Source organism: Cupressus sempervirens, chromosome 7, assembly GCF_028749045.1.
Source record: "Cupressus sempervirens isolate cs-2001-9-10 chromosome 7, ASM2874904v1, whole genome shotgun sequence".
Taxonomy (NCBI): domain Eukaryota; kingdom Viridiplantae; phylum Streptophyta; class Pinopsida; order Cupressales; family Cupressaceae; genus Cupressus; species Cupressus sempervirens.
This window is the reverse complement of record NC_143124.1, coordinates 920,928,311-920,947,742: the sequence shown is the minus strand read 5'-3', so window position 1 is coordinate 920,947,742 and position 19,432 is coordinate 920,928,311. Positions and strand designations below refer to the sequence as shown.

At 37.0% G+C, this 19,432-nt stretch overlaps 1 protein-coding gene across 2 annotated transcripts in view; it reads left to right on the top strand.

Annotated features, from left to right (window-relative positions):
• The window catches only part of APTX (APRATAXIN-like protein), a 50,842-nt gene extending 32,122 nt beyond the window's left edge, over positions 1-18,720 (top strand). For both annotated transcript variants that reach the window (XM_089793546.1, XM_089793547.1), the window contains exons 3-6: positions 15,611-16,584; positions 16,736-17,561; positions 17,663-17,833; positions 17,938-18,720. In XM_089793546.1, the coding sequence (XP_089649672.1) occupies positions 15,611-16,584; positions 16,736-17,561; positions 17,663-17,833; positions 17,938-18,303 (2,337 nt within the window). In that variant the 3' untranslated portion in view covers positions 18,304-18,720. The remainder of the gene's footprint in view (positions 1-15,610; positions 16,585-16,735; positions 17,562-17,662; positions 17,834-17,937) is intronic.
• Positions 18,721-19,432: the final 712 nt, after the last annotated feature.

Genomic DNA, 19,432 nt, shown 5'->3' with positions numbered 1-19,432 from the left:
CATCTTGCAGATTGGCGATCTTTATATGAGTTTGCTTGGACAAGTCATTTACAATCCCAATTGGTAATATATGTGTTTGCTAAACTAATTGATGATTATGAGGGGTTGTATGCTGAGTGGACATGTCTCCTCCTTGAGGAGACACATATACTCAACATGTACCACCTTTTCAAAAAATATTAATATTCAATTCTGATTGGGTAAAGAGGACATAGAAATAATTAAATTTTCTGTCTCAACTAGAATTCTGCAATCAGACTTCATAATAAGCATTTCTCAATATTAATTTGACATCACATTCAGACTTACCAAGATCAAATATTTTGATTGTAATCTAAAAGAAATTTAATCACATTCAAAATGGTGTCAGAGCCAAGTAGGGAATAATACCAAGAGCAAATATAACCTCAGCAAATCTAAAACATTATCAGAGCAGGGACGGAACTGGGTGGGTTTGAGCTTAATTTTTTCTCATTGATGTAATCTTTCCAAGATACAGACTGTTGAAAGGTCACGAAAATGCAATTGGCAGACGTATTGCCATATTTGACAACCTTTGTCAGAATTCTTTGCTCCCTGTGTGTGACTAACAGATTTGGAGTAGGATACATTCATTACTGACCGGAAAACATAAATGAAAGCTGAGATTTTAGTTGTCATCCCCCTTTGGCTGAGTTCCTTAGACAGATCTAGTGAACCTTTGAAGGAGTCCTGATTGTTATACCAGATCATTTGAGTATATATTTTTCAATAGAAGGAAACAGGATTCAAAGCCATGTGCTCAATGACGATAATTGCCAACCTAGTTATCGCAGCCAGGTAGCAAATTGGGTTGTCGTGAACATTTTGAACATCAGAAGGAAGCAACAGGAGTCAGTCAGAAGTGGCTACTGGTTCAACTTTTATACTAGCTATTACATACCACTGAGATGATTTTATCTCCACAGTTCTTCCTGCCATTACCGTCTTCGTGTTTGTAACATCAGAAGGTGTGCCCTTGTATTGAGTGGTTCAATGGTGTCTATTCATTAAGTCCCGGGTGTGGTAGCTCTGCATAGCGGGCATTACCATCAGTTCTGCAACTGCAAGCAGATGACTTAACTACAATGTCTTTTATTAACATTTCAGACATGTAGGATTATACCATCTTTAACCCTGCTCAAGAAAGGTCAACTACATTACAAATGATGCAGCAATCACAATTAGTAATAAAAGAAGATTTGTATAAATGTGCATGAATCATGGAAACATGCGATTAAGAAAGTGTGATGATGTGTCTAATCCCAACCAAGAGATGCAAGTGCAACTATTTGATATTATGGAAACACTACCATCAAGGGCCATAGGGATGTTATGGATTAATTGGGTAAGAAGAGCCACAAACTGGCCAGTATAGTAGCATCTCAAACATCACTCAATGTAACATTGTTTTTAGTGGCTCAAGCAATTGATCAGTGCACTCAACTAGTAACCCTACTTCATTAAAGATTAAAGGATGTGCTATGAAAGGTATGATAGACAGTAGACATCTTGCGGAGGAATTAGAGTTATACTCTAAGGTCTTTACCATTTTAACATGGTTACTTTCGATCCTTATTTTCATCCAATCTTCATCAAATAACATTGGAACTAAAAACTGTCGATTCATCTTATTCATGTTGAGGACATGGTGGACTCAAGATAATACACTTCAACAAGTATGATAAGTCAACAATTTTACCAAAAGGAGTTGGTTTATATTTTTGCATTGAGGTCGTATGCCGTAAATTGACAATTGAAAATAGCTAAGGATTGAGAAAATAAGAAATATTTTTTTGGGGACATTGTTATTGCTTTTGTGCTAAACATTTTTTGACAAAATACACTTGTTGTCATCTACTCTTGCTAGGTGAGAGAATAATAGAAATGTTTTGACCATTATTATCGTGACCTTATCACCAGTATTACTTGTGTCTGATTCATAGTCCTGTTTGGCATTAGAAGATGAAGAGACTGGGCACGAGATGATGAATAAAAAATGAAAATCAATAACCTATATATATATATATATATATATCAGATATCGAGTTATCTTTAGGCAGGCTCAACATTATCATACATTGTTCTATTCCACCTAGCATCAACAAGACAACTATTAAATAATTCTTGGTTGGAGAGGAAAAGGCCTTCCTGAGATCTCAAATTCTTGTCAAAACCATTACCATTTGTGGAGTGCAGAGGTGCAAGGTTGCTGTCCCCAACACTGCTATTGAATGGACAATTTTTCTGCCCAAAACAACCTTAAACTCCTTGTTTGTGTTTGACTCATTGTAGATCAGACATCTAAAGAATTGACAATTGGCTTGACCGATGGTGTGAACTCCTACAATAGAAAATCCATGGGCTCAGAGTGTTGAGATGTGAGAAGCGCATCGTGAAGTTGGTATTGGAAGATTGTTGTTTACACCACTAAGTTTAGCAATCCTTGAATCTTGCTGTTCGAGCATTATAGCCCAGTTTGAACCTATCAACTATAAATTGGAGAATCAAAATGATAATGTCAATATAATTTATTGAGTAAATAAGGAATGAGTTACAGGCAAAATTGGAGAATGATTGCTTTGACAATGGAGTCGTGAGTGGCTACTCCAAAATGTTAGAAAGACAACAATTTTTTTTGGGGAAACCTCTAGATGAGACAATGATGCAGCCTATAGTGATCCTATTGTTGGCATCAAGAAGGTTGGGTAGCTAGCTCTATTAGAGATTTCTCCTATTGTATCCAAGAAGGCATCTTACAAGAGATCAAATTTCTGATTTGATGCATATGGAACTTCATTAGAGCAACTTGTATCAAGTATGTTGATGTGTATATAAGTATTTATTATCCTTGAGTATTACATTTATCTACTTATTGCAGTCTCTCTCTAATTACTAATTCTATAGGGTAATGTAAAGAGCTATCTTCCTTGATCTTCTCCTTTGTCTCTGGAAATGTTTCACAGTAAAAGAAGAATGGTACATTAGGCATGCTACCAAATATTGTGCAGGACTTGATTTCATGTCATATATGGATCATGCTAGATAATGTTTCTTTTGAAGAAAGATAACTTCTATGATTGGGATTGTGTAAGATGAAGCATGTAGAGGATTTGTTTAAATTGACCATCAAGGATCATATTGGTTCAAAGGGAGAAGTCCATGTCGAGATAAAGTCTTGTGAACTAGCTCAGGACTAGCTCTATGATGTACCAACATAAGAGAAGTTTTTCACACCCTTGAATAATTTTCATTACCTCATTCTAGAACATTGGGATGGCAAATCTTGTATGCTTCTATAGTTAACATTTCCCTTTGATATAGTTTAGTTTTTTCATCAACTATTTGGAATCTCTTAAAGACGGATCAAGAAGCATAAGGGATTACTCTAAAGGGAAGGAAAAACTTGATAGTTGAAATTATGAAACTGAATTGGAGATGGACATTGGATTCAGAGAGAGTTTGATAATCTACCAGAGGAAACCTTAAGACGAGGAGGTCAAATGGTTGATATCTCATTAAAAAAAAGTTCAAGGCAACTTTGGACGATAAGGTCAAGAGGTTGATGTATGTACTTGGAGCTTCAAATAGAAGCCACATTATCATGAATGCTGGTGTCACCAAACCTGGGGGTAAATATGTATTTTATTACATTCACTCATGTTACTATGGAATCAAACAAGTACATTTGTGTATGGGAAGTTGCTCATGTGAACGATGTTGAGATTATTAAACAAATTAATCATGTGCCTAATGATGAGTCCCTTGGAACAAGATATTTTCAATGATTGAAGTATATGAACAGGATATGACTCCACGACAGAGGGAGCAACCTAAGGATCTAGAGCTGTTGAAATCCAATGATATTGATTCAGCAGGAGTAGACCATGTCGAGATGGTCTCTCTAACTTTCAGTTGAGGTACATTATCACTGAAGAACAAACGATCGACATTCTTGCCAAGCTTCATGCTAAAGAGAAGTTCTATGTACTTTTGGGACAAGCTTGATACATTGGAACTGATCTATTATTTGTATCCTTTCATATTTTTTCCTTGGAGAAAGAAGTTTGAGGTGAAAGCCATTGGTTTCACCCTATGGATTGAGCCGTAGTGGATCCACCCCCTGATATGGTTCTTGGTGGATGTCATATGCGCGACGCCATCACATGAGAGAATCTATGGTGACTCCTTTAAACTCTTTAAGTGTCATATGTATTAGACTCTAGGACTATATGGGCCCCTTGTGTACATTACAAATAACTAATAAGGTGACAGTCTTTCTGATAATATACACTTGTACATTGTAAGGTGACGACTTTACCATATTCACTATCATGATGAATATCATGTGACTCGATATTCGTATACATGTCATTCTAGTTAGTATCTCTTGGACATATTGATAAGCATCATGAGATGTGATATCTGTTGTATATCATTCTATTCTTTATGAGAAAATCATGGTGGATATTATGTGACGTAATATCTGTGGACATGCCATGATATGTTATTGTAGACATCATGAGATGTGATGGCAGTGCACATCCCATAATTAGGATATAACAATGTCATGTGACTTGATGTTCTCTAGATTCCTTGATATCATGAGTTAGGTGATATGTAAATTGTTTTATAGTTGGTTATCTTGCTTAGCTAAGAGGGAGTGTTGATGAATAGCTTTCGATCAGATAAAGTGGATGATATAACTTGATCTGCCCTATATATATGCATACATATTCTTTTATTTATCTTGAAATCACACACACACACACACACACACACACACACAGACACACACACACACATTGCAGATCATCATATAACACTCTCATATCTGTCATCTTATTTCAAGTATATTGTGGATCTGTTATTACAGATCTTTTGTTACTCCTTTCATGTTCATCTTATTGAGTGATCGGGTAATGATCACATGATTGGATTCTATGTAAGCATTTCACAGATTTGATTATAGTTACCATCTCACAGATCGGTGATCTTTATATGAGTTTGCTTGGACAAATCATTAATGATCCCAATTGGTAATATTCATGTTTGCTAAACTAATCAATGATTATGAGTGGTTATATGCTGGGTGGACATGTCTCCTCCTTGAGGAGACACACCCACTCAACATGTACCACCTTTTCAAATCATATTAATGTCCAATTCTGATCAGGTAAAGAGGACATAGAAATCAATAAATGTTCTGCCCAAACTAGAGTTCTGCAATCAGTCTTCATAATCAATATTTCTCAATATTAATTTGACATCACATTCATACTTACCATGATCAAATATTCTGATTATACTCTGAAAGAAATTTAATCACATTCAACATGCTCATTTTTTCCTTATCATGTTTTGCAAAATTGCCAGTGAAGAGTCTTTTGATAAGTGCAACGCTTGTTTGGATCCTGTATGTGATCTTTGACTTGCATACTGTCATTTGTAAGTCTCTGCTGTTGCAAATATCATTTAAGTAACATAATAGTTGTGATGATTGAGATAGTAATCTTCAGATTGGTTCACTGAAGGTTAGTGTTGATGGAATCTAATAATGAATGTCACAACAACTTCCAACCCATTTGATGAATATCCTATCAACAAGTTTGGAGGAAGAGGTAAGGTTATAAGCTCATGATATTCCCAAGCTAGTATCTAAACTTGCAAATAGTAGTGTAACTCCAAGACATCAAACGCTATTGAAAGGGTGATGTCTTATATAAGAATTCAGTGACTTCTTACAATGGCATACAAATCAGATTATAGTAGCTATTATAACAGTGTCCGATGAGAATAACTTTTGACAGTGTTGCATGTGCATGCAAAAAAATCTTCTAGGCAGTGTATAATTTTGGTGATTACGTTGGGTGGCAGCAATGAGCACTTTGAACGTTCACCTTTAGAAATAGGTAGTCTAGCTATGGGAAAGATACATGGTTTGGAAAAAGTTAGAAAAGATCTTAACTTACAGCAACAGTTAGCCTGGAATTCACAAACTGATGTAAGAACAGAGATACTTGACATGTATGATTAGTATAACAAATTTCCTCCATAGGTTCAAAATGATCTACCATTCGTTCATTATGTGAACTTTTGTCGACAACTACAAAACAAGAACGATGTGGCAAAGAAGAAGTACTATCAATTGGCTCATGATCTCCTTGTAAAAGAGGTGCAAAAATTTGTATGAGGAGTTTTTAGGAGATAATAATCAGCTTACTGGTGGTCTTGAAAAAGAAGGGCAACCAACTACCCACTTATTTGCACCCTTCTCCTGATCATGTAGAAGATGTTAAATACGGTACAAATCTATTGATGGTAGTATTGAGCTAGAGGTTTCTTGCAGGACTGCCTACACTAGTGCTCTTTATGGGCATGTTGGTAACACATTGGAGAAGATTGTCCAATTAGCCAATGATGAAGACTCTTAACATCTTTTGTGAGTGTTGATGCTGATTTTGATTCACACTTATGGGTCTCCACATATGGTATGGATTCTTCTTCCGATACATATATTTTTGAACATATTGCTGCCCTTGATTCTTTTTCATAGTTAGGCATGAAAGAAGACATTAATGACATGGATATGTATGGTGAAACACTTTCTTCCACCTCGTGTGCATTTAACTTATATTATACACCTACTAGCTCACTTTATTTGGAGAGTCAAATGAAAGTGACTGGAAATAAAATTCTCGCACCTCTATTACATTTTGATAACATCTATGAGATGGTTGAAAAACATTTTTGTAGGGAATAATTCGAGAGAAGACAAAAAAGACTCGAAGACATTTGCACGTGATTAAGGAAGGGATGAAGACAATGAAATCAAACTCTCTGCATCTTCTTATTGTGACCATCTTCCCAATCTCACAGAGATCTATTCCAAAGCATTATGATAGCAGGAAGAAGTGGACATCCTTTCTTGCGAGCTCGCGGATACTAAGGACATCCTTGAGGCTGCCTTAGCAACGTTTCTTGAGACCAAAATTAGATTGTTGAGCTTAATTAGGAATTAAATTGGGCACGCTCATCTTATCTCAACATTTAGATGTGGGAGTTGAGGAGGTTGACAATGATGATAGTTAGAGGGTTGAGCAACATGGGCATGTTTCATCTACATTCAGTGGGCACATAGTATTATATGATGAGCCATTAATTGAGGTCAAGGTTATGCATTGTGACTATACAATGAGGAGTGCTCATCACTTTTCATTTGATCCACATGGAGGATTCGTTGAGGTGTAAGTGTGGATTGGCTGAGTTCGTATCATCAGTTGTGGGATGGAGGTTTGTCATCTCTAGAAGATGAGATTAGAGGTTGGAAGTATCCGAATAAGTTGATTATGGGAGATCATTTATAGGGGCACCAGTTAGTTTTCCATTATAGCGATATGTATTTTAGAGGGTTGGATTAGTTTTCCATTATAGCGATATGTATTTGAGAGGGTTGGATACTTCTATATCACAGAGATCTCATGTGGGTATAGGGTTATAGGGTGATTATGGTGTCATTTGTATTTGTTGGATTGTTTGCAGAGTCAACACATCCGTAGGGGTCTTCTAGAGGTTGGATGTAGTTGTGAGGTTACATGTTACTTCAGTGGTTTGTATCTCCTTATGGCTGATGGATGTGAGAGTAGTTTGTTTGACTACTTGAGTATAGGTGGAGTTAATAGTACAGCTTGGGTCGGTTTCACTAATGGGCTTCACTACTTCTGGCATGGTGAAGAAGTCTTTAGATTTGAGCAACAAGAGTCCACTGATCACCTTGGGCCTATTTTGACTTTTATAGATTCCTTGCGTGAGCAAGATTTGGATAGTGGGTATGGCATATATAATTGCACAGATGATGGAGGTATGATAGGTTAACTTTTTTAGTCGCTCTCTATTGAGATGTTCACTCTCGTGACATGTACTGTTAGATTATCCCACCATTTCCAGCATGGTGGCCTAATGATTGTGTCATTTGGACTGGAACAATCATCTCCATTGGTGCAAGTATTACAAGAGCTAGATTTTTATATTGGGGACATCACACAAGTCTGCACATGGGATCTAGGTGGAGCATTCACATGGATGGTTACAAATTAGGGAGTTGGGAGGTGTGATATGTTGCATTCCATTCTCCATGAAGATTGGTATATTGTTGAGCTCTCGCCACCTCGTAATATTAGAGGTGTGTGTAGTTACAACTAGAGTGAGGTACTCAATTGGGTGGCGAGGATTTCCTTTTATGATAACAACACATGGCAGGTTGTACCAGGCCTATTTTGACTTTTATAGATTCCTTGTGTGAGCAAGATTTGGATAGTGGGTATGGCATATATAGTTGCACAGATGATGGAGGTATGATAGGTTAACTTTTTTAGTCGCTCTCTATTGAGATGTTCACTCTCGTGACATGCACTATTAGATTACCCCACCATTTCCAGCATGGTGGCCTAATGATTGTGTCATTTGGACTGGAACAATCATCTTCATTGGTGCAAGTATTACAAGAGCTAGATTTTTATATTGGGGACATCACAAAAGTCTGCACATGGGATCTAGGTGGAGCATTCACATGGATGGTTACAAATTAGGGAGTTGGGATGTGTGATATGTTGCATTCCATTCTCCATGAAGATTGGTATATTGTTGAGCTCTTGCCACCTCGTGATATTAGAGGTGTGTGTAGTTACAACTAGAGTGAGGTACTCAATTGGGTGGCAAGCATTTCCTTTTATGATAACAACGCATGGCAGGTTGTACCAGTTGAGTATATATATGAGATGTTTTGGATGTCGAATGTCCAGTTGATTGGTGTTTGGGTTTATGTTGAGTTGTTTTACAACTATAGGGTTAGAGAAGTTTACACTAGTGTAGTGCAGTGGTTGGGTAAAGTATCAACTTTGAGGTAGATTTGGGATCTAAGCATTTGGTTTCAGCTTATAGATACATATTACTTGGGGGCAAGCAATCTTTAGGAACGGAGGATTGTCATGTTCCCTTTTCTAGCCAGTGAGTTTTATTGCGTGATTAGCCTGTTTTGCCTTGGTCCCTTGCACGAAACAGGTTTCTATACAATCAGAGTAGTTTTAGGCTTAGGCGATTCTAGTTGCAAGCTAATCGTTATTGTTTTTTGTGGGGTTTTCAGAATTTTTTTTTAGTAAGGCAACAAGCTTAGTATTCTTGACATCTTAGGGTTGGACTAGAAGAACCTTGTTGAGTTGTTTCCAGCGAGCTATCTCACATGCATATCCCAATCCATCTGATAAGAGATTTTAACATATGAAGACTTAATTGATTAATTAATACAATGACTTTATAAATTAAGTTCACACAATTAATTGTCACTTAATTATTTATAGGCACTTTATTTCCTTAAGTGGGGGACAAGTATTATTTAAAAAAGGAAATAAAGAAACAAAGGGGAATGTGAAGAGTCACCATTTTGTGCTTAAAAAGGGAAGGGGCAGTACATTTTCAGCATACTTGGTTTTGTGATTTGGATTTGACTTCTCTATTATTTTTGAAAGCTTCAGCTTTTAGCAGGTGAGAAGATGGAAACCCTCAAGCTTGGACAATAGACGAAAACCCATTTTGATTGGAGACATTGTGCAGGCGTTTCACATTATGTTCCAAGTTCAACTCTTCTAGTTATCTAATCTTCTTGTAATTACTGTATCTATGATTGGATTTCGTGATCGTATTGTTGAAGAACTTCAATGAAACATTATTTATGAAAATGTACTCCTGTTGGAGATTTATTGCAATAATATTTTGAGATTTCTTTTATCTAGCTATTGTTGGGGTTTTGCTAGTGAAATCAAAAAAATCTTGCATCAAATAAAATATTCTAGTTTGTTGGCTGGAGATAAGTGTTTATAATTTCAGAGATTTTGTGAAGGGTTTTGAGAAAATATTTTGTTAAAGATATTACAAGCGATCCACAATGGAGTTAGTATGTGGAGGATATGCGATGATGGATTTTGGGGTATGGGAACCCAAAATTGATTTATCAGATGGAGGAATGTGGTATATTTTGGGCTGCAATAACGAAGGAGGGGAGATGCCAATAAATGCTTTAGAGGAATGTTGAGAAGACGTGATGGTGATTTTGGAAGTATGCTTGGATTTTGTATTGGTTGGACCAACATTTTTTGGATGCAGGTCCTTGAGATTTCTAACTAAGACCATGAGATTGTGGATTTCATTTGATATGGATTTCTTTACCTTGATGGTACATTTTCATGAGCATTCAATTCAAGATGGGTACTTGTTACTTGGGGAACAAGACACATGTCCATTATTATGTGATGTGTAAGTGTGGATATAAAGCGTTTTCTTGGTGCAAGTTGATCAATGCGGATGAATGTAAGGGAACCAAAGGGATAGAGTGATGGTGGTGAGATGATTTGGACTGGAGGAAATAGAGGATGATGAATTGGAGTGGATAGCATGCTAGGATCTCCATTCAGATGAAGGGATTGTAAGAGATCATGAGATGAATGAATTGGGATAGTAATATCTTGATTTGGATTAGTAGTTGACAATGGATTGTGAGATTGATTGGGTGCAGTAGTAGGATTTGGAGTTTTAATCATGGATATTTGCACATGCTCTATGACAAGCTCCTGGTATGAGTGGATTGGTAAGATGGTGCGATGGGGGACAATTTGATAAACTCTTCAGACAGAGTGGATGGAAAGATGAGAGGCTCTTTGATTGGGATAGATGGGAGGAGGATGGGTTCATGAGGTTCATTGGACTGGGTTTGAATGATACTAAGAGAAAATGACGATTAGCGTTGTACGAAGTTAGCGAATGGGAAGGTTTTGATGGTGTTAAGGCAAGTGTGGGAGGTGAAAGGGAGACAAAAGGTGCAAGAGGTAGAAGGGCCTCATCACTAGTGATCTCGCATGATGGAGTTGGATGATATGACTTGTCATCTTTAGGAGCTGAATTCTTTGATGACTTCTTTGTAAATCTCCTTGTAGGCTTGCGTTTTTGAAGGTGAGGGGAATGAGTGGTATGTACATATGGTGCGAAGCTAAGGTAATTCACATATGAAGTTGTCATAGTGGCTTGTGAACTTGGTTGTTTGAATGGTGGTATAGAAGCATATGTGGAGGGTGACATGGCTAGATAGTTCTTGTAAGTAGGCATGGAGGTGACTGGGGAACTAGATTGACTAGTTGGTGGGGGAGAGGTAGTGGACTAGGGTGTAGCACATGAAGCAGTTTATAGGGTATAGTGAGATTGTAGAATGAGAGTTGTGGTAATGTATGAGGGAATGCAAGATGGTGGATTGGGATAAGATGGAGTAGTTGAAGGTGGATTAGGATAGGATGACATGGATCGGGGACTGAGGTAGGATAGTTTGGAAGTTGGATTTGGGATGGTGGATGGATTATGGTAATGGATTGGAGGATTTCTATTAACTGGAGGACTAGGTCTATGGATTGAAGGATAGTGGGATGATGGATTTCCAGGCTAGTGCTTTTTATGAAAAGGTGGAGACTGAGATATGATCACTAGAGGATATGTAGGCATGGATGTCGTTTGAGGATATATGGGTGTGATATAGGAGAGAGATGCAAATGGATGGCCTAATGGACTTCCATTTTCAAATGTATGAGAGAAAGTACTAGGGGATATAGATGAAGTCATGATGGGATAATCTAGAGGATTGATTGGATTTTGGTTGATGCTCAGGGTAAGCTTGCTATGGATGATGCCCTTAAGGTTTTCAATGTACATATCGCGATCAACAAGAATTACATCACCATTGAAATGGGATGACATGAAAAGAAAGGTAGGATGGCCAAACTCATCATAATAGGATTGCGACATGACAATTAGCTAATTAATTGGATAGGGATTAAGGATGAAGATGGGTGGAAGAAAAAAACTTAAATTAGGAAGAACAATAAGCTCAAATTAGGATGGGAATTAAGCGTAGAATAGAATTAGGATTGACTCTGAAGATGGAAAGGTGATGAGAGATATGGATGCTATGAATTGAGAATGATCTGATAGACTAATGCTGGAGGAAGGAGACTAACTAATGCAAGATGGGGGAGATGAACAAATTTAGGATGGAGGATTACTTGACACACGAGCATGGTTTAAAGATCTTGTCATTGAAGGACATACCAATGTTCTTAGGTGATGAGATAGTCAAATTAAACCGAACATTTAGACCAAAGTGATATGGCAACGATGAGATATTAACTACTCTAGAGAAAGCTAATTAGAAAGCGAGTCTTATGATGACGATAGATAAAGATGCAGGTGTGGCGACCCAAGGATATGAGATCAAGTGCAAATTAGGACTTTATTTAGTTGATGATAGCTTTGGATTTTAATTGGATAATGTAATGGGATTTTAACCTTTGTGAAATGAAGTATGAAGGATGTGAAACTAATACTTTCCTGAAGAGGAGACAAGTTTTTTTCGCAAAGGAGACTTGTGGATCAATTGATGAGCATATTTGAAGGATTACAAAGCAAATTTGAGGGATTGCAAAGCGAATCTAAGGGATTGTACAGCAAATATGAGGGATTGTAGAGCATATCTAATGGATTGTAGGGCTAATATGGGGGATTGTAGAATGAATTTGATGGATTCCAAGGGGAATCTTAGGGATTGTAGAGCGAATCTGATAGATGACAAGGAGAATGTGGTGGATTGCATGGGAGATCTTAGAGGTTGCAAAGCAAATCAGATGGATGAAAAGGAATTTGGTGGATTCCTAGAGGCAAATTTGATGAACAAGTATGGAAATCTGATGAATGGCTAAACATTGATTATGTTAAGCATGTTCAAATCCACCAAGTGATAATGCACATTTGCCCAACCTTAGTGTGCATCCAAGAGACTAGGATTCAATTGAGTAAAGACTGAATTGATTATTTTTTGGCAAAATATGTTGTATGATGCAATCACAACAATTGTGAAGAACCATATTGTCTGTGACCAAGCATGCTCAACCTCGGTTGGCAAGATCCTACTTGTTGAGTACTTAGTTTCAAAAAGGTGTAAAATTATATGCAAACATTCCTACTTATGATCTTGATGGAATCAAATAAATAAGAAAATTAAGTTATGTGAGTGGCACCTTTTTAGAGCTTAATTATGGCTCAACATCATTCAAGTCAATAATGTTTGAAGTCATGCTTCCTTTTGACATTAGGTTTTCGTATGGAAAACTATGGTGCATACTCACTAATAATTTGTAGGGGTGCATCCCTAGGGGTTTTAACACGTCTCCACTTTGGGGATGTTTGGGGGAAAGGGAATGTTTGCAAGAGGTCACCCAAAACAGATTCACATAGGATATGTTTCCGATCCGTTGGGACATCCCAAACATATTGTGGGGATGTCCAGCCATCCTGTTTTTTGAGTGCTCCACCATTAAAAAAATACTAGTGTAACACTAGTGCAGGGGTATGTCAGTATGATGAGATGCTGAGATGAGTTTTTGGAAAGGGGGGACAATGTGCCTCAATCTCGGGACGACGGTGCCTCAATCTCGGGACGACGGGGAGACGGTAAGGGGACGACAATGAGGGAACAATGAGGTAGGGAGGGGTGCTGTATACTATTCATGTAGAACTTGAAATGCTAGTTATAAAAAGATGTTTTAGTATAACTTACCAAATCAAAATACTTGAACATAGCAAAATTGCAACCGGACTAGAACCAATGAGCAATCAACATAGTAACATAGAACATACCCAATAGTAACATTCAAAAGTCAAAATTCAAATAGAAATTCAAGTACCCTGCCAGCGGCAGCTTGGCATGACCAAACATAATGCTCAATGAGTAGCATATGACTTCATTTTTACATTAATTATTTTTGCAGCCAAGTTAGAAAGACAAAGCAATAGGTTTGAAAGGCGCTGTTGGAAAAAGCAGCATCAATTATAGGTAGCAAGCATACATCCTATCATTATGTTACTGTTTTTGACATTTTGTCAGTTTGACATAGTGCAAACTTGTAGTCTTTGGGCATTTTGTTCTATGCATTATTTCTTTCAATTTGTTGGCTCTTATGTGAACTAGTTGTTTTGTTTTCCTCTTGATTCTATAATGTTGATATCAATATGATTACATTTGCAACGTTATCAATGTTATAATATATCTCACACACACACATCTATGTATGTATGTATGAATGCCTTTTCCTTTGTTTTCCCCAAAAATGGTCTAAAAGAATCTTGTCACCAAATCATGTTCCCCCTGCCCCCCCTACCAGAAACATGGTGGAACATAGATAATTTCAATTTGCCTTTTATTATATCTGGTATCATTGTGATGTGAAATGTTTTAGCAATGACAGCATAGTTTGCAGACTTGGACTCAGAGAGTACTCGGCAAGCTCAAAATTATTAACTTGGCAAAAACTCTTCGAAAACTCGGCAACTTAGAAAGAATGAAAATTTAAAATTTCTTTAAAAAAAACGTTTCTTTTGCAAAATTCAATTAAATCAAATAAAAAATTGACGTCTTGGGACCTCAAGTGTGGGAAACCAAATACTATGTCAAGGTGGATCCAGAAGGCCTTTAGCAGTACAACATCCTGTGTGAACTAATCGCCCTCAAAGCAAAAATTATTGTAATTTCCAAAATAAGCTCATGGTTGTAGTTTGAAGTTTTCCATCATAAGATGTAAAAAATATCATCGTGTATAGTTCAAGAACAGCTGACAACAGCAACTCCTTATATTTTTTGAAACCAAAACCCTCTATAGCAAGGATAGTTAAGTGTTTCAGGATTTAATGCCTCAAGAAATGATGGGTTCATAGGTTGTGATCTTCAGAAGAGGTCACTTGTCAAGATTGTAAAATCAGATTCACTGACAATGCTTTTTTATACATCGCAACAAGATGAAAGTGGTTTATAGAAGTTATACTATATATTTTGTAGACAACTAGACCCTTCTGTTGTGAATTTGGGCACAATGCTGCACTCCTTTGCCTGCTAAATAGATCTTCTTAGGAGTGCCTATTTTATTGGAGAAAACAGGAAAACATATGATAATCTATGTGACTTGTTGCAATTTCTACCTTTGGAAATGGGGTTCTAAGTCTACTGCTATGGAGCATCATTACCTCTGCATCTAGGAAGAGCTTGATTCTTTTATGCTATATTTAACTGAATATATCATGTTGACACTTGCAAAGTTTCTTCCCAGTCAGAGATGCTCACTTTTCATGCTTATGTGGGAATAAATCTTTCCATGTCTCAACTGCGAGACTCTTATGCAACTCTTTTGGTCTATCTGATGTGATGTATGAGACATGCATTTAAAAAGGTTCACTTAAAAACATTGCAGATACTTAACTGAATATATCATGTTGACTCTTGCAAGTTTCTTCCAAATCAGAGATGCTCACTTTCCATGCTTATGTGGGAATAAATCTTTCCATGTCTCAACTGTGAGACTCTTATGTAACTCTTTTGGTCTATCTGATGTGATGTATGAGACATGCATTTAAACAGGTTCACTTAAAACATTGCAGGCTTTTTATTTTTAAGGTGTTGTTTGTATGTCTATTTTTGTTTTCTTATATGGATGAAATTTTCTGTATACAGGATATAATTAATAATGGGAAGAAGGGCAATAAGGCTCAATGCTTGAAGCAAGCATCCATGGCATTGAATGAAGGCCAAAGTGTTTTCATTGACTGCTGTAATATGACAAAAAAACGTCGGCATGATTTTGTGGATCTTGCAGGACCCCAAGTAGAGGTACATGCTATAGAACTTGACCTGCCTGCCAAAATATGCATAAGTAGGATAGCAAAGCGTACTATGCATGAGGGAGGTTTGCAGGGAGGTAAAGCTGCAATGATTATCAACAGCATGTTAAAGAATAAAGAAGCACCGAGTTTGAATGAGGGATTTTCACGTATCATCTCTTGTCAAACAGAAGATGATGTTAAAAATGCCATAGACGTGTACAAAGAACTGGGTCCAGCAGACCATCTTCCCTCTGGTATATATAGTAAAAAAGGCAAAGATGATAAGTTTCAAAGTGGTATGTTACGCTTCTTTAAGAAAGAAAAGGACGTGCATGATGATCACTTTGAAAGGAAAAGTACTGAGCAGTTAAATGGTCAAGAGGTGATCCATAACAGTCCTAAGAAAACGGATGTGGAGCTCTGTAAACAAACTAGTTCAAGCACTGGACCTCTAGATAGCACAGCAGCTCAAAGCAGTTCTATTCAGAGATTTGGTAGTTTTCCCAGTGAAATATTTGGAAAGGACTGTGTTCCAACTCTTGCTTTTCCATCCATCTCAACAGCTGACTTCCATTTTGATCACGAGAAAGCCGCTGATATAATTGTAGATAGAGTTTCAGAAGTTTTAATGAGGTACAAAACTATGAATTTCAAACTTGTCCTTGTGGACCTGACTAAGGACTCTGATATGCTTAGGCGAGTTCGTTCAAAGGCAGCTGAAAAGGGATTGGACCCTACAAGATTTCATACATTTGTGGGAGACATTACAAAGTTGTATTCAGAAGGAGGTCTAAAGTGTAGCGTAATTGCTAATGCTGCTAACTGGTGAGGTACTAATACTTGAAAATATTTCTTTTAGTAGGTGCTTGATCTATAAGTTTGTATGGTTGAAAGTTTAATTTTTGTAGATTATAATACCTTTCTAATATTGTAATATTTCTTTTTTCTTAAATAAGATGTTTTTGGCTAGATGCAGGCGTTTGAAGGCAGGTGGTGGTGGTGTCAATTCAGCTATATTCAAGGCTGCAGGTCCAGAGTTGGCGGTTGCCACAAAAGAACGGGCTAAAGTTCTCAGCCCAGGGAGTGCTCTAGTTGTGCCCCTCTCTTCCAGTTGCCCATTATACAAAAACGAAGGGATAACCAATGTGATCCATGTTTTAGGTCCCAATATGAATCCAGAAAGATTTAATTGTCTCAAAGGAGACTATGCCGAAGGATGCAAAGTTCTATATGACACCTATTCATCTCTTTTTGAAAGTTTTATATCAATCTGTAAAGCACAACAAAGCTTAAATTCTAACCTGGAGATTCCAGATTCTGATTCTTCCAAAAGTGAAATCTCACCTATGAATGAAGATCAGGTCAAGGAAACAAAATTTTCTGACTCCATTAATGCCTTTGCAGTGCTTATGCAATCTTCAAAAAGGAATATGAGTGGTGTATCAGACAAAAAGATGAAATTACAAGAGTTGCCTGTTCCAGATGGAAATAAGAAAATTAAACTAGATACATCAGAACTGCCTACTTCAAGCAAGGAACATGCCTTGACAGATGAAGCTGCTGCAGGGGTCAACTCTATTTCTTCTAGTAAATGCTTTTCTGGATTCAGAAATGATATTGGAAGCACTACCACCCACAAAGAACAAATCATAGAGCAGAATATGGGCAAAAATAGTGAAGGCAAAAAGCCATGGGAAGCATGGGCCTTAGCTTTGCATGAGATTGCTCTGCATCCTGAACAAAATAATACAGTCCTTGAGGTCACAGATTCAATGGTTGTGTTTCCTGATCTATATCCGAAGGTAATTTTGCACAATAATCTGCTACACTATTCAAAATAATGTAGAATCCACTTTCATTTTTGTTTTATAAACATTCTAAGGAAATATTATCTCTCATCTAGGCAAAGAAACATTTGCTAGTTGTAGCAAGGCTTCATAAACTGGATAGTCTAGCAGATGTTCAGAAAGAACACCTTCCTCTTTTGAGGGAAATCCATTCGATTGGTGAAAAGTGGGTAGCTTCTTTCCTGCAGGAAGATCCAACATTGATCTTTCGCCTTGGCTATCACTCGGTATATCATAATTTTTCTTTATTTCAATAGTTTGTAAGTTAGAATTGTCACACTTGTAATTGATGTAACTTCTACTCACAATACCATTTTGAGGGTCATGGCAGGTTCCTTCTATGCAGCAATTACATCTGCATGTGATAAGCCAGGATTTTGATTCTCCGCACTTAAAGAACAAAAAACACTGGAACTCATTCACAACTAAGTTTTTTCGAGACTCCGTTGATGTGCTGGAAGAGGTCGAAAAGGATGGAAGGGCTGAGATTTTTAATGATAAAGATATTCTTTCAATGGAGCTGCGGTGTCATCGTTGTAGGAGTGCTCATCCTAATATTCCACGGCTTAAAAGTCATATTTCTACCTGTAAATCTCCTTTTCCTGCATCCCTTTCCCAGGGTAAAAACCTTTATTCCTTGTCGCCACAGGAATCTGGCTTTGAAACACAAGTTGGGCCAAGCAACATCAATGGATAAAGTTCAATTAATTTTATGGCTGCTTGAACAAGAATTTCTTAAGCATTTTTTATAAAGGCAGGTGTCCAAGTGGTTCTTTTATACATTGCAAGGTAAAGGTGCTTTGTTTTGGGGACAGGCTAATCTCCAGACAAAATGCACTAAAGACAACAAAGTCAATTTTTTTTTGCCAGATTCACAAAAACGTAGTGATTTTTTTCCAATTTTTTTGTTTTTTTCGACTACAAACTATGCAGATCATGAAGATCAAATGCTGAATTTTTTGGAAAAATCCATGATGTTTTCGATTTTTTGAAAATTGGTCAACTGTCCAGTTTCTAGGGAAGATAGCCGCGTCTGTTGTTTTTTGTGATATTGATAAAACAGTGTGTGTATATTTTCTCTGTGGTTGTTATAAGAAAACAATTTTGAGGTAAACAGATTTGCAGATGGTTTCTTTTCTAATAAATGGATTGCTTTAGCAGTAAACATGTAAAATTGCGTAAAATTCAAATTCTTTATACTACTGGGTTTGTTGAGGCTGAAGCTAATTTGTTGACCTGTATCAGAGTAGGCTGTGGAAATTGCAACAATCTAGAATGTAGGCATTATTACATTGTAAACCTTAAACTACAAAAATATATCAGAACTCTTCTTTGGTGTTTGCAGTCTCCAAGCTTTTGAACTTATCTTTCTTTAACCGATTTTAGTGGTAGCATTCCTAAATTTAGCATCATATTTGCAAATTTCATGCTAGGCTGTTATTTATAATGTTTTTGTTGTGCCACTCATTCTTCAGGAAAGATAAATTGGTCAACTTAAGATGGACCATCTCCTTTCTATTTTAAACTGAGAAGATATTATTTGAAAGAAACTAGTTGTGCATATAGAAATTTCTTTTGAGGATGTTGATCGGTTAACAAATTGATCTAGATCAAAGTGGCTTGGGGGATAATACTCTTAGACGAGGCCCTAGATATCTTGTTCGTGCAGAAGTAATGTGGAGAAGAAGATTCTTTGCTTTCAGTAGACCACATATTCTCAGAGGGAGGTTTATGGTTGGGTATGTGACTATCTTACACTCTGTTTCAAGGATGGAGACAAGGGATGTCTTTTGGCAATGGCAGTCTGAGGGTCATTATATATGCCA